The sequence below is a fragment of the Pseudochaenichthys georgianus genome, chromosome 12 (genome assembly GCF_902827115.2).
Source record: "Pseudochaenichthys georgianus chromosome 12, fPseGeo1.2, whole genome shotgun sequence".
NCBI lineage: Eukaryota > Metazoa > Chordata > Actinopteri > Perciformes > Channichthyidae > Pseudochaenichthys > Pseudochaenichthys georgianus.
This window is the reverse complement of record NC_047514.1, coordinates 16,834,544-16,849,661: the sequence shown is the minus strand read 5'-3', so window position 1 is coordinate 16,849,661 and position 15,118 is coordinate 16,834,544. Positions and strand designations below refer to the sequence as shown.

General features: G+C 40.2%; 2 protein-coding genes across 3 annotated transcripts in view; both read left to right on the top strand.

The window, feature by feature from the left end:
- Nucleotides 1-5,527, top strand: exosc2 (exosome component 2). Its single transcript, XM_034095998.2, has 9 exons — nucleotides 1-175; nucleotides 564-665; nucleotides 764-809; nucleotides 934-1,023; nucleotides 1,122-1,187; nucleotides 1,273-1,341; nucleotides 1,648-1,824; nucleotides 2,061-2,189; nucleotides 5,139-5,527. Exons 1-9 carry the CDS (start codon nucleotides 54-56, stop codon nucleotides 5,217-5,219), a joined length of 882 nt encoding a protein of 293 aa, XP_033951889.1. The 5' UTR covers nucleotides 1-53; the 3' UTR covers nucleotides 5,220-5,527.
- A 2,122-nt stretch (nucleotides 5,528-7,649) lies between these two features.
- Nucleotides 7,650-15,118, top strand: part of abl1 (c-abl oncogene 1, non-receptor tyrosine kinase) — a 38,011-nt gene continuing 30,542 nt past the window's right edge. For both annotated transcript variants that reach the window (XM_034095738.2, XM_034095737.2), the window contains exon 1: nucleotides 7,650-7,976. In XM_034095738.2, the coding sequence (XP_033951629.1) occupies nucleotides 7,850-7,976 (127 nt within the window). In that variant the 5' untranslated portion in view covers nucleotides 7,650-7,849. The remainder of the gene's footprint in view (nucleotides 7,977-15,118) is intronic.

Genomic DNA, 15,118 nt, shown 5'->3' with positions numbered 1-15,118 from the left:
TGCTAGCTGCCAGAGAGGGAAGTAGACGAAGAAGAAGCAAAAGAAGAAGAAGCATGGCTGCTGATATGAGATTGCCAACTATTCAGAAACCAGTGTCGCTAACATTTTCTGCTTTTGACCGAAAAGATCTAGTCGTCCCGGGCGATGTTATCACTTCAGACACCGGCTTCATGAGGTAGGCATCTGGTTGTAGCACCGGTGGTGTGACCGGCTGCTGTGTATGATGGCCTCAACATGTTGTCATGGAGGGAAATCAACTACCGTTAAAATGGGCTTGATTATCTTGAAAATGTACCATAAAGTAGATTTTATGTAGATTGACCATCAGCAGCAGCATCTTAATGCAGGCTGCACTAGCATTGTCTACCTTAAAATATAAAGACATTTAAAAAGGGATGAGTTATTGGTTGTACTCTTGCCATAATCATATTTGTTTAGCTGTTTTTATGGAAGATGTGTAAGTCTTATCTACCATCACCAGTAATGAGTGTTCATCCTCACAGCAGGTCAGGATGACATAAAAAGTTTAATGTAACTTTCTCCACATTGTCATTTATCCTCAGGGGACATGGTACCTATGTTGATGAAGAGAAGCTGACTGCTTCAGTTGCTGGAGAGGTGCAGAGAGTAGACAAGCTGATCTGTGTCAAACCACTTAAGACCAGGTAAGTTATCAAATAGATACTCTCAAACGTTTACTGGTTTTACAAGTTGTAAATGAAGTTGTGTGACTATATTTTGGTTGTATATCATTGAATTTCAGATTCAACGGTGAGGTTGGAGATGTGGTGGTTGGCAGAATCACAGAGGTAAACACTGCCGCCACATCTCTTTTTAATATATGATGCCGGACATTTTAAATGTATCCTAAAATATATATATTTTCTAGCCAATATTCTAACTAAGATTTGTGTGTTTTGATGATATGTATAGGTACAACAGAAACGGTGGAAGGTGGAAACCAACTCCCGTCTGGACTCTGTTCTCTTGTTGTCATCTGTCAATCTGCCTGGAGGAGAGCTGGTGAGCTGCTAAAAAACAAATCACTGGGAGAAGTGATTTGTGTACTTCACAGTAAACTGAACAATGCCTCTTTTTAATCTCTGATGTTCTGTTTTTAGAGGAGACGATCTGCAGAAGATGAGCTCACCATGAGGGAATACCTTCAGGAGGGCGATCTCATCAGTGTAAGTCACAGTGAAATATAATCTTTAATTTGCTGCTTTGTCTAACTATTCTCACTTATTGTTGCTTTTTTTCTATGCTTTTTAGGCAGAGGTGCAGTCCGTCTTCTCAGATGGAGCCCTATCACTTCATACCCGTAGTTTAAAGTATGGAAAAGTAAGTTATGCTAGAGTAAAGATGTTGTTATACCCCAAAGTAATGGTTCACTTTGCTCTTTGACTCATTGTATCTGGTTCAATCAAACAAATCAGAATGTAAACAATGGGCAAGGACACTCGTGGGGGTGGACAATGCTATCGCAGATGGGGCTTGCAGACTTTGGAATTCCCAAATATGCACATTTCCACAATGTCATTAGTTTCTCAGCTATTACACAATTGAATACAAATCAAAGGTAGTTATACTATTTCATCTTTCCTAATTTGACCTAATATCCTGTTTTCTACTTTCTCTGCCCATCAGTTGGGTCAGGGAGTGCTGGTACAGCTTTCTCCTTCTCTGATCAAGAGGCAGAAAACACATTTCCACAACCTGACATGTGGTGCATCCATGATCCTCGGGAATAACGGCTTTGTGTGGTTGTATCCCACACCGGAACAACTGGAGGAGGAGGCCGGGGGCTTCTACACCAGCCTGGAGGTGGGAACAAAATAGTATTTGATTTAGTCTCCCTAGTAAATATATTGGTCAATGAATACTTGATTTAAACAAGAAGTTAACAGCTAACCTTGTCTAATTTAGATATTGTAAAATATGGGAGTAATCTGCAACACTATTACTTAAAAAAAGAAAAGGGAAAAAAAGTCTAATGTACTGCATCCAAATTCTACTCCCATGTTTGTATTAAACTTGTTTGTTTGTCCCTGACCTTTCAGCCTGTCAGTGTGTCGGATCGAGAAGTGATTTCACGGTTGAGGAACTGTCTACTGGCTTTGGCTGCGCACAAGGTCCTTTTGTTTGACACCAGTGTTCTCTATTGCTATGAATCTTCAGTTCATCATCAGGTAGGAAGCAAATACTCATGCACTATGTCACTTATTTCAGATTAAAAAATGTTATGCATTTCTTAATTGAGCCTGGTGTTTCCTATATCTAAAGCAATGGCAATACAAATATGCGTCAAGAAAAATGTGGACATTTTCCATGATATATTGTGCCATCTGGTGGCCATATTTGAAAACAACAGAAACAATTGAATTACTGTTCTTCTAAAGCAGTGGTTCTCAAAGTGGGGGGCGCGCAGAGGCATGAAAGGGGGGCGCGAGAGACCAGGAGGAAAAATGGTTATTTAAAAAAATTATTGATTCGAAAAATAATATGATACAGTACTATTATGTCTGGGTCTCTGTGTTTCATAAAAGCTGTGTGTTTGTGGAACGAGCCATGTTGTGTGTGTGTGCGCGAGAGAGCGCACCGGTACCGGAGATCGTTGTTGTTAGCTTCTGGTGCTAGCGAGCTACGCCAAAGGATATAAGGAGTTTTTTCAACAACAAAGTGGAGGAGAGCCCTCTCCTGTCAGACTAAGAGACTCTCTCTAAAGGACTCTCTCAGTGTTATCTCAGTGGGTCTCAAACGTTTTGGTCACCATTAATGTAAACAATTATTTCCGAGGCACATGTTTATATGATCATTATAGTTATAAAAAAATAAGAGAAAAAATTAAAAACAGGTATGAAATACTATATGACATTACAAAAAGAATAAAGTTTAAAAGGGGAGTGATTTGTAAAATATCCATAAAGAAAAAGTAAATCTGTTTACAGTTCTGTTTCATATGGGTGTTGAGAGATGTATCCATAGATCTCTTCATGTTGCTCTCAAAGTGCACCAGATTGATGCATTTAACTTCAATATATAAAAATCTTCCCGGGGGAGCTTGCCTCCGGACCCCCCTATGTGAGGTCCACACACCACCTATAATAATAGCACTTTACCCCTGCTTACACCTATATGTCGTGAGCTGATTATAGAGCCTTTATTGTAACAGTCACAGTACACTGTGTATATGCGTGGGTATGCGTGGGGATTGTTGCAGTAGAAAATTACACTGTAGCGACCTCCATGAAATGTCAAGCTACCCCACGGCACCCCCAAAATAAATCTCTGGCGCCGCCACTGAGCCTGACTATTTGTGTTTTTTTCTCCAAAGGGGGGGACTGACAGAAAAAGTTTGAGAACCACTGTTCTAAAGCACAGTGGAACAGGCATGGGTGATTTCATTGCTCTTTTTTGGCAGGGAACTGATGTCATAACTAGTGCTGTCAAAATTATCGCGTTAACGGCGGTAATTAATTTTTTGAATTAATTGGGTTAAAATATTTAACGCATTTAACGCATGTGCAGAATGGCCCGCCCCATACGTGCCACCAGTGGCAGCGCCGGGGTAGGCTACACCCATACCAAGAAATGGCTTAGCCCCACCATGAAAAATGATGTTAAAGTAAGCAAAATAAAGTCTGCCAACTCGCGCGGAGTAAATTGCACAGACAGCAGTTAGTAAGATTGATTTCAGTAGCCACGGTTTTCAAAACTTTTGTCACGTAGTGATCGTCTTCTCAATAGAACATCTTTGATAACGGCGTGGTGTTGTTGCAGGAAGTCCCGACGGAGAATACTTTTGCTGTAGTACAGGGGTGCACATAACTGGTAAGCAGGTTATGTGCGTAATCTGAAATGCGTACCGTCACTTGTGTCACAAAGCGCATTTGGGTTAGATCACCGGACGACAGAGCCGGTCTCCGTGTGCACAGACAGGGCTGCTGTTAACGTCGGTCTGTACAACGGACTTGTGCCAAAACTACGCCAACCGGCTGCAGAGGGAGAATCCCCCCCCCCCTCACTGGAGAACTGCGCTAAAACAGCTGATCACAACTTTCACACTCTGTGGTCACGAAGTACTCCACTAGCCGCCGCCCCTCTCCCCCCCCTGTCGACTTTCCTGAAGTACTCCCCCGTTGATAGAAATCAACACGTAATGAATTAAGACCCCACGGTTTGATGATTGATAGGTGTGTGGGCTGAAAATGAACGCAGGAAATCTGTGCATTAGTGAAAGAGAAGCAGAGCAAATTAAAGCGCTAACAGGGGCTATTTTAGTGCGAGGGCAGGGTTATAAGGAGAAAATCTGAACATGAAGTGGAAAAAAGCTCTATATGATTTGATGATAAATCCTACCACCTATGGTACTTTCAAGCAAAAACACTGATAATCACAACATCCATGGAAAAGGCGGAAAAGAGAACCTTTTATCATCTCGCAGTTATCGTACCCATCTCTAAAGGGAATATAATGGAGGAAAAAACAAAACAAAAGTAGCTCTATATGTATGTTCTAGTTTGTATTGTCGAACACCTCGGATGTGCCTGTAAAAAGTACATTGCACATTGTACTCGAAAAATCTTATAATAAACATAGATACTGTATGTTAAATGGATATATCCGCCTTCTTTCATTTATCTTTCCATTCCCACAACAATATACATAAAGAAATGGCATATTTTGGACATAGTTCGAATGGTGATTAATCATGATTAATTAATTTTTAAGCTGTGATTAATCTGATTACAATTTTTAATAGTTTGACAGCCCTAGTCATAACACATTGACATAAGGCAAATATTTGAGAACGCAACATTTTCTATTTTGCTAATATCCCGAGCTAACCAAGCCCAAATAATGTTTCTGGTCAACTGATGTAGAAAATATTGCTAAAGGCTTTTCTTTTTGGTCTGTCTCTGTAACCAAGCTAAGGTGCTAATGTCATTGAAATATTTACTGCATTAAAAAATGTGAGAATAAATGTGCATTATGCATAATTGTGCTGGTTGGTTTTAAGTTGTGATTTCTTCTTGTTACATTTTATAGTAAAAGCTATTGCTATACTGTTTACCAGGATCATTTTAGTGTAATGTGTAATTGATTTATAATTTCTTTGCTTTATTCTGTCTCTGTAGGTCAAGGACATCTTGAAGCCAGAAGTGATGGAGGAGATTGTAATGTTGACGCAACAGAAGCTGTTGGATCAGGAAGGTTAAAGAGCATCAATCCTGATCATGCATCAATGTCAGGGACCGACCACCAGTGAGGACCGATCTGGCCTTTTTTTCAAAGAACCAATCTTGTGTTATGCATTTGAACAGCTCCACATGTATTTTATGTAACAAAACAGATGTTTGTTGTTTGACTGCTTATGGAAATGATGGTTATTTACTTTGATTTCTTCAGTATTCTGAAATCACTAGAGCCACTGTTATTACATTCTACCAAGGTATAGTGGAACCCTTTTGATAATGTTATACGAAGAATGTTGTATGCAATACATTTTCTATAAATATCAGCACTTCTTGGTGTCGTGTCGTTTGTTGATTAAGGAAGAAAGAGAAAGGAAAACATGTCTTCATAAGAGGTTTTATTTGATGTATTTATGCAATCCTTTCCAATTTGCAACAACCGTAATGCAGTTTATCTTTAACATTTTTATTTTATGTTTATTAAGGCTGTCAGCACTGACATGTTACTATTAAATGCCGGATTAACTAAACTGGGGGGAAAAGTTAGGCCAGTCAGAGCATAAGTCATATTTCAAGGTTTTTTTTCTCAAGTATTTGAAATATATGGGTTTGTTATAAGTACGTTTTAAAACTGATGGGGGGGAAAAACCCATGTTTTACATGTCAGAGGATTTAAATCTTTCATACCCTTTCTCTTTATTGAAAAATATCTTATGTGTGTATATATATAATATATTTTGTAATTTTGATTTGATTGTTTCTGAATTGTTTTTCTAAACACTAGTAGTTCGAATAACTCAACCTTACACATGTGCTGCTGTAAAATGCAAAAATACTCATTAATGCAGCAGTAATATGAATCCAAAAACATAAAATTGTAATACATTGATAAGGACCATTTTACTTCACACTTAATGGTGTTACTTTCCATTTTTAAGCACATTGATCATAAGATAATTTTACTAAAGTTTACAATTTTGCACGCAGGACTTTCACTTGTAGTGGAGTATTTTCACTGATTCTGATTCAAAACTTCGAATACTAGTATTTTTACCACTTCCTGGACTGGATGTGCTCTGTCCAGCTCTCCCAGCATAATTCACTACCCTGGTCCCTGTACTAGCCCACGCACGCAGGCGACGTCACACGTAGCCCCACCCACATATTTCTGTAAACCACCTTGCGTATGGAAGTATGGCGGCACCAGCGACACAACTACTCCTCGGCCAAAGTTTACTGCTCATATTTTCACGTGAGAGCGATGAATAAGTACGCAAACCGAGGGGACGGTAACGAAGAGCTCGGAGACTATAAGCAGCGGGGAGGACTTCCAGAAAGAGTCGTCGGTCTCTGGCCGGCTGAGTTTCCTCGATTTCGCTGCACCTCCTGGATTGAAGTGTCTGTAGTCCGGGTACCACAGGGGAAGAAACTCCGCAAGATACGGAAGTTTGAAACAAACTGAATTATTTGGGTTTGGAAAGAGACATTGCAACGCATTTTATTGTTGTGACCAGAGATGTTATTTTGAGATATTTGAGTGCACTTTCGGAACTTTATAAGCATGTTAACAGCCAACTGTTGAGTGCTCGATGAGCATTTAAGGGTCTGGCGCTGCATACCACCAGCTAACGTTGGTTAGCCTCCATGGCTACCTTCAACATTAGCTTGAGGTCGCCAACTAACCAACAAAACACATTTTTACATGTAAGTTTCCTTCACTTGTCTTTAATTCATACGTTCTTAACTACCGTGCAAGTTTAGGATTTGTGTTAGAAGTCTGTCATTGTCACTTATTGCTTATGATTTACATGTGAAATGCTGTTGTAGAAACTATAAGTTGCACAGGGACAATAGGGTTAATGATAACAATCGTATGCTCTTCTGCACATCAGGAATGGGTTTGATGAATATTTTTGTATCGAGCATTACTTTGTTGTCGCTTATCAGCACGAAATATCCTGATAGTCATGTATGTAGCCCGCAGTATACTGAGGTTTACAGATGTTAGCTTGTCACTAAAGAGCTTCATTGGCATTAGAAAGAGGAAATTAAGTGTCATTACATCCTCTATATAACGGGAAATGGGGTTGTACATAGAAGGAAGCACAGGTAATGTAGGTGTGCTGACAAAAAAGTGGAAGTAGGGCAGTTAAAAATCCAGTAATAGTAAGTTTAGCATTTAGTGTGTTATTGTGCACAGTCTTATTACAACATTCCTTAATTGGTTGTTTATTTCAATATTAGAATGCACATTATATTATATTTGAGGGTGTTTTTGCAGTATACATTCAAGCTAGGATTAGCTTGCCACTTGTGTTTAATTTGAGTTGTTCATTTTAATACAATCATATCACTCTTAATTAAATCATTAATGATTCTTGTTTGTTTACCCCCTCTAGGTTACTCTGCAATGCCTTTCTTTGACCTCTGAAGCACTCAGGATCCATTAATGCATGATAAACAAAGACATACTGGAGTAATACGGATCTGCATAGGTGACCCCCATCACCCACACTCCAAGAGAGGACGGACTGAGCCAGGGAAAAGGGTTCCTGTCTTCTCCTGATCCCGTCCCTGCCTGGTGGCGAACTCTTGACAGTGAGCAACTGAGTCCAGCTCGGAGAGTCCCGGCTGCGGCCTGGCACCGTGCCCTTATGGGGCAGCAGCCGGGGAAGTTTGTAGGGGACCAGAGGAGACCTAGTCTGCCGGCCTTCATCAAGGGTGGAAGGAGAGAGTCCTCACGCCATGGGATCCATCCCTGTAACGTTTTTGCTGTGCACGGTAAGAACACAAATACCTACTTAGACCTTTGATAGGTCACTTGTCTCTGACAGCAAATGTGTTCGAAAGTAATGAAATGCATTGTGTGTGTCTGTAATGAGAATTTAGGGATTTAAAATTGCATCGTTGGATCATCATGTGTCTTCACAGGACAAGAAACAAATACTCAGATACCTTTCGGTCTCAGGATTCCTCTTGTACCATAGTACTGGCTAGAGTAGACCATTGCACATGGAATGCAAGGTGCAGGAGATGTAAGGATGCATCATTCAAATTTTCAGGAGTACTGTTGCCTCAACATTACTATGGGTGCATCCATGAGAATGCAAATTGCCAGCTGAATAAAAATGGCAATATTACATTTACATTTAATAATACATGCATCCATTAAGCTACTCTGATCCTTGGAAAAATAGAATGAATGTCACTTGACTGATACAGGGCAAATCGTCTTGTAATGCTAAATAACAACTCATGATTTACTGCTGCTAACATTGCTGTCTTTAATCACGGATGTAATGTGTGGTAAATCACATTCTCTATGGTATTATCACTTGGTGTCTCTTGCATGGTAAACTGATAGACAGATGAGTTGGCCTCCGTGTGATGGCTCAGTGAGAGTCATACGAGCTCTGCAGCACTGTGGCATTGTTGGAAATATGTTGAACTCGTTACTCGCTGGATATCTTAAAGGAATTAAACAATCTGTATAGCAGCTATTTTTCAAAAAGCATCCTGTATTAACAGCAAATATCCATCCAATGCAGATTGTACTTGACCTATGTACAAAGTACTTTTAGTACAATCGGCATTGGATGGATATTTGCTGTTAATACATCAATTCTGTTTACTTTTGATAAGACTTTACTGATTTAATCTGGAGATCTCTGTGCTGATGGTCACACTTGATATGATGTATCTACCTTAACAATTATTAAACCTTTATGAAAGTGTAATTTAAATGAGCGAAGGCATGCTCTTGCTATAAATCCTTACACAAGAATAATACAGTAAGTTATAACTTTATCAACGGAAAATGTAGCTTAAATTAGGCAATTATCTCCTCCAGGCAATTATGTATAGGTTGCTCAAAAGTTACTGCAAAGTCTTAATTTTGGCTCCGCCTCACCTCGGCTAGCTTCTCAATCACAATGAGTCTTGTTGGGGAAAGTGCATTTAGGATGTGATTGTGCACTGTGTGCCATACAGATATGGACAGAGGATATTACAGGACAGTTTTGAGCAATGAAAACACAGTAAAGATTATTCTGTTCACATTGTCTCCTCCTGTGTCTTATGTAGTGTCAAGAAAGTGTTGATTGGTCAGCAAACATAGAGGCTGTGTCCAAAATCCAGACTGCAACCAACACTTTTTTTATTGAATAGTTTTTTTCTTTACATTTTTCGCTTTATCATTGGCCTCAGTGTACAAATGGGGCCAGAGAGAGAAGAATGTGACATGAAACAAAAGTCCCCAGGCTGCAATTGAATGCTGAAAATGTATACAAAATATATTTGTCAATGCAGAATAAACTTTCATACAGAAGCTTAAGTTCAGAAAAATGTATACATCAGTTTAAAAATAGCTTTTTTAAATGATCACTTAGTTACTATTGAAGCTGACGCATGCCTTGCAGCAAGCTAACTGATACGTTTAGCAAAAGTGTCTGTCAGGCTGGGAAGGCCTTGATGGGAATTATTTTTGCTGACAATTGTTGCATAACACAGAGGGGGACAATACTGGGAAAGATCAGAAAAACAGAACGAAGGCCTGTGCCGGTAAATGGATTGAATTTGGCAAAGGGTCAGTGACATGGGGCGTGCATGTTTTCTTTTCTTGCCCCTTTCCGCGTGTGATGAGCACTTTAGACGAGGAGAGGGGATGTGAGTCATAGTGCATGAGGAGGGCAATATCAACACATGGTTTTACATCTATGTTTTCTTTTCTTCCTGGTGAGCCCCAGCTAGTTAACGCTGGGCTAGCCAGCGCCATGCTGCTTCTTAGCAGGCAGGCTCAGACCTCTGCATGCAGCCGCCTGTGAGAGAGACAGAGGCAGTGAAGGGCAAGCAAAGACCTGTTTGTGCTTTTGGCTCGTCTGTATACTGTACACTGGAGAGGTATGATCTCACTGCCTAGCTAGCACAGATCAGAAGAATCCAGCAGGGTAGAACATTTCTCAAACCAAAACTCTAACACTGCATTGTTTTTCTGTGTGTGGCTCAGATAACTGATTATGTCCTTAGATTGGCCATTGAATCATGGACTGGTTTACAAGCTGCAGTAGGTTACCAGGCCTGTTTCAGAAACAAGTCTTAGCACAACAGAACATACTTGATGACATCCTTTGAGTCTTATTTTCTTTTGTGTATAATGTTAACTTGTAAATACAACCTGGATTAACAATATGGGTGTTTTAGCTGTGGCCATTGCTGTCACATCACAGTCCCCCTGCTTCTACTCCTACTGCTATTTATTAAATGTGTTATTTGGAGCCTTGGGTCCCTTGAAAGGCGCTATACAAATGTCATTTATTATTATTATATGTACACTTCTTGCTGTAGCCACATAGGGGCCCTTTCGTATGAAAGTCAGGGAGTCAAAAAAAAGAAATATAATAATTATAACAACAATGGTGTAACTATGATAACTGTCAGCATTAGAGTTGTTTTAATAGTCAGATATTGCTCTAGTTATTGCATTTCGTAAAGTTAAATGTGTTCTGTCAAATATGCACCTCCATCCTTCCTCCCTTTATTTGACCATGCAGGACATGGACTTGTATGTTATTAGTATCAATCCTGTTGTTATAAGTATTTAACAAAGAAACTATGCTTTTCCTGCCATCCCCTCAAAAGGGCTGACTGAGTAAAGAGGAAAGCAGAGGAGGGTTGGGAGGTTGGAGGGTTCAGATGAAAGAGGATCACAACAACATTGTCTGATTTAGAAGTACCTTAGTAATTGCTGAGCCCATTTCATATGTGGTTACAATTATTTGTGAGTTCAATGTATTTTTTTTTAAGGGTACATTGCAGTCTTGACCTATGTACAAAGTTTTTTTTTTTAATAAAAGTTATGATTTCCCATCAGCCATTATATGCCAGAATAATTACACATTAGTGGTCATGATCCAACAATATGATTAAAAGTGGGGTAGGTAATTTTGGAGAAACCAGCTCGAGTGCGCTAGAATTTGAAAATACACAGCCGGAAAAAATCTGCCACTTCCTTACAGAGCCCCTCCTCCAACACACACGAACGCGCACATGACCAATGAGGGCACGAGATAAGTTTGGAAGGCTGACAGGCAGGTAGGCCATCCAGTTACTTTAGCCGGGCCGGCTCAGATGATTGGTCATGCTTTTTACAGTATTACGGCTTCCACAGATGACATTTTTTTTATGGATTTATTGTCAAAGCACTTAAGATATTCATTGCTATCGGGATGTTAAGAGCATTCCATGGAATATAACAAAGTGTATCTCGAGCCGGTTTCTCAAACTTACCTACCTATCTTTTACTTTATTTGTGTATATTATGTACATTTCCTAGCCATGGCCCAGAAATGCAGTCCCACAATAAAATGGGTGCCCTCAGTTAACCAAATTACATTAATTTTCGAACATAGTTTTTGTACTTGTTCTATGACAATCTTTAATTGAAATGAAAATGCTGCCATGTTTGAATTCCTCTCAGTTTAGAGGCCAGTCATCCATATTAAACAGATAAACTGCATCATCCCCCCCACATTATAGACTCATGGTTGCGCATTGTATTTCACAGTTAGTTTAACAGTAACCTAGACATTGGACATCCAAGAAGTGCATTGATACATTTTCATCTCTAAGCAAATGCTTTCCTGAACATTGACCAGTTATAGATTAGCAGCGTTTAACGTAAACCACGTTTTGAACATGCATCGTATCATTAAATGTTTGCAAGAGACTAGTTTTGAGTCATCCTGTTTTTGTCCATAAAATGTGCCATTGTATTCAGCTTCACTTATTAGTTTTAGTTCCTCTAAACTACTGAAAAGCAACAACAGCTGGAAACAGTGTAAGGTTTTAAGAGGCGGCTGTTCTGGCATGTGATTGGCCACTGATTGCCCCTGTTGTCTCTAATGTTTACTCCGGCCCACTTTCATTCGTAGACAACAAAAAGAGAGCAGTGTCAACCTGTGGTCATCAGCCAGACAACAGAAAATGTCGGGACCTCAGGCATGTTGCTTCTTGCTTGGATAGGTTTCAATATGGTCACAACAGGACTGTTCTCTTCCTTCCCATAAGCTTCACCCCACACTTTCCCCCTGTTTGACGCCTGCAGGCTAGACTGGCAAAGCATCAAGTATGTACAAGGCACATTATAATGTGGGGATGAAGAAAGATGACACCCCGCTTGTTCATTGTCTTTATTTGCTCATTTCTATTCAGGGTCAGGCTGGAGCAGTATGTGCAAGGCAGAAAACAGGAAAACACAGCACACCGGTTAACATTGTGTCCCTAAATAACAAACCGATTGACTCGCATGTCTGTAGAGCACATAAAAGGGGAAACTGGAAAATATGTGAACATAGGGACGTCCTGCTGCTCTATATAGTAAGGGTTTAGCCCGTGCCCCACATTCTCAGTTCAAATCGTTGCATGTTATCCCCTATTCCTCTCATCTTATTTTCTTTCATCTCTCTATTCTTCTAAAAAAAAACACTTACAACTAAGCCTATGGATGATAGTGTGTGTTCCAGCAGCATATAAATATATATATTTAAAAGCTAGTTTCAAGATTTATCACAAGGCAATCTTAAGCCTAGATACATATGAAATGACTTTAATTTTTTATAGTACTGGTTAACGTTCCTTGTTGTTTTTTTTAGTTTGTACTCTAAGGTTAGACCGTCTAACCCCTCCTCTCATGAAGCCTTTCAGTGACATCATTTGACTTGTGTGTGTGTTTTTCCTGCAGCAGCTGCATTCAGTGTTCATGTAGTAAGTGAATCCATTTCTCTTTTAGTCTGTCTGGCTCTTTCTTGGCTGGAACCCGAGGAATCTATACAGTCTACACACCAAATCTCCTCCCATGATCCCTATGGTTGTGAAGACGGGAGGAGGGAGTCTGTGTGTGTGTGTGTGTGTGTGTGTGTGTGAATCTGGTGGTGTGTTTGTGCGTGCACACCCACGTACATACCCAGGCAGCAGGCGCCTCACAGTAATGCTCATTTAGGACAGCTGTTAGGCCCCTGGTGGCTTGTCCTTCATTGTGGCTGGTCATCTCTCCACACACACACACACACACACACACACACACACACACACACACACACACACACACACACACACACACACACACACACACACACACACACACACACACACACACACACACACACACACACACACACACACACACACACACACACACACACACACACACACACACACAAACTGGTGTAACTTTAAAACCAAAATACTAATATCTAATCTGCTTCCTACTTCATCTTGATAGTGCTTTGGTTGTCTTTGGTGATGGTATTCTGACAAGTTTGTCTGCAAAGTTAAGTGTTGATGACAAAATGTGTCAAGGGGGAATGTGTGTGAGACACATTTGTCCCTTACCAGATGACACCTTGCTGATAAGTATGTGTTTTCCCCTCTCATCAAGTTTTGACCACCTGGAAAGGAGTCTCCTTTAGTACCACCCTAGCTGATGACTGGTCAAAACAGCTGTGATTATAAATCGTGTCACGATTTCTCTCTTTTTGAACTCTTATAGTGAAGTTTCACAAGGACCTGAATTAAAAGCTAATTGCATTAAAGGGCCGGTTAATCATGTTTAAATCTGACATGGTAAACATGAATCACATAGTTTAGGTAGTTATCCTCAAAAACACATACAGTGGGGCAAAAAAGTATTTAGTCAGCCACCAATTGTGCAAGTTCTCCCACTTAAAAAGATGAGAGAGGCCTGTAATTTTCATCCTAGGTATACCTCAATTTAACTATTAGAGAAAAAAAATCCAGAAAATCACATTTTCTGATTTTTAAAGAATTTATTTGCAAATTATTGTGGAAATAAGTATTTGGTTACCTCCAAACTCCACTATGGCCAAGACCAAAGAGCTGTCAAAGGACACCAGAAACAAAATTGTAGACCTGCACCAGGCTGGGAAGACAATCTGCAATAGGTAAGCAGCTTGGTGTGAATAAATCAACTGTGGGAGCAATTATTAGAAAATGGAAGACATACAAGACCACTGATAATCTCCCTCGATCTGGGGCTCCACGCAAGATCTCACCCCGTGGCAGAGTTCCCGTTAGAATATTTTTTCGCCGCTCAACATGTCCGTTAAAGTTTAAATCTTCCGGACAAAATGAGAAAAGTGCCGGTCAAAGGTCTTCTTTGTTATTTATTGTGCTTTAAAGGTGACATGTCATGCTTTTCCGGTTATTGCCCGTCCCCTTGTGTGTTATGAAGGTTTTTATGCATGTAAACGGTCTGCAGAGTCAAAACCCTCAAAGTACACCATGTAGGGAGTAAAACTCTAAAACAGAAAATACCTCCCCAAAACGCCTCGTTGGAGATACGTCACTGTCCATTTGATTCTTCCGGGTACATCATGTCATGTCGTCCCCGGAACGAAATGGACCAATCCGTGGAGCCGTTGGCTGCAGGCTGATAACAGACAGTTGGGATCGCGGCAAAATTCTCTCTGCAGACCCATTCTCACAGCGTTTATCAACATTTTTCTTACTCCATATCAAGCCACACTTATTGTTTTTACTTCGGCTGTGACTTTGTGTGTGTGCTCAGGGTGAGTTTGGCTGTTTCGCTGTGTATCGCTAAACAAGGAAATCACACCTCCACGGAGCTTAGCGCGATTCACAACGTCCCGACTGGTCCCGACCAATCGGAGCACACTGGGCTCACAGGGAGGGGGGGGGCCCAAGAGCTGCAACAAGCCGTTTAGTGGAGAGAGTGAATACACATACTTTACAGAGATGCTGTATGCGAAACCAATGTGAGTTTGGAAAATTGCACAGTATAAATCTATTTTAGTAGACCTCAACAATGGAATTATGATCAGTGGAAATGGCCATGACATGTGACCTTTAAAACAAATTGATATGATTTGATATTAAACAAACTAATT

Coding starts and splice junctions, on each gene's coding strand:
- exosc2 (XM_034095998.2), top strand. CDS start 54: ATGGCTGCTGATATGAGATTGCCAACTATTCAGAAACCAGTGTCGCTA. Junction 1,188..1,272: donor AGGAGGGCGATCTCATCAGT/GTAAGTCACAGT, acceptor TATGCTTTTTAG/GCAGAGGTGCAGTCCGTCTT. Junction 1,342..1,647: donor GTAGTTTAAAGTATGGAAAA/GTAAGTTATGCT, acceptor TCTGCCCATCAG/TTGGGTCAGGGAGTGCTGGT.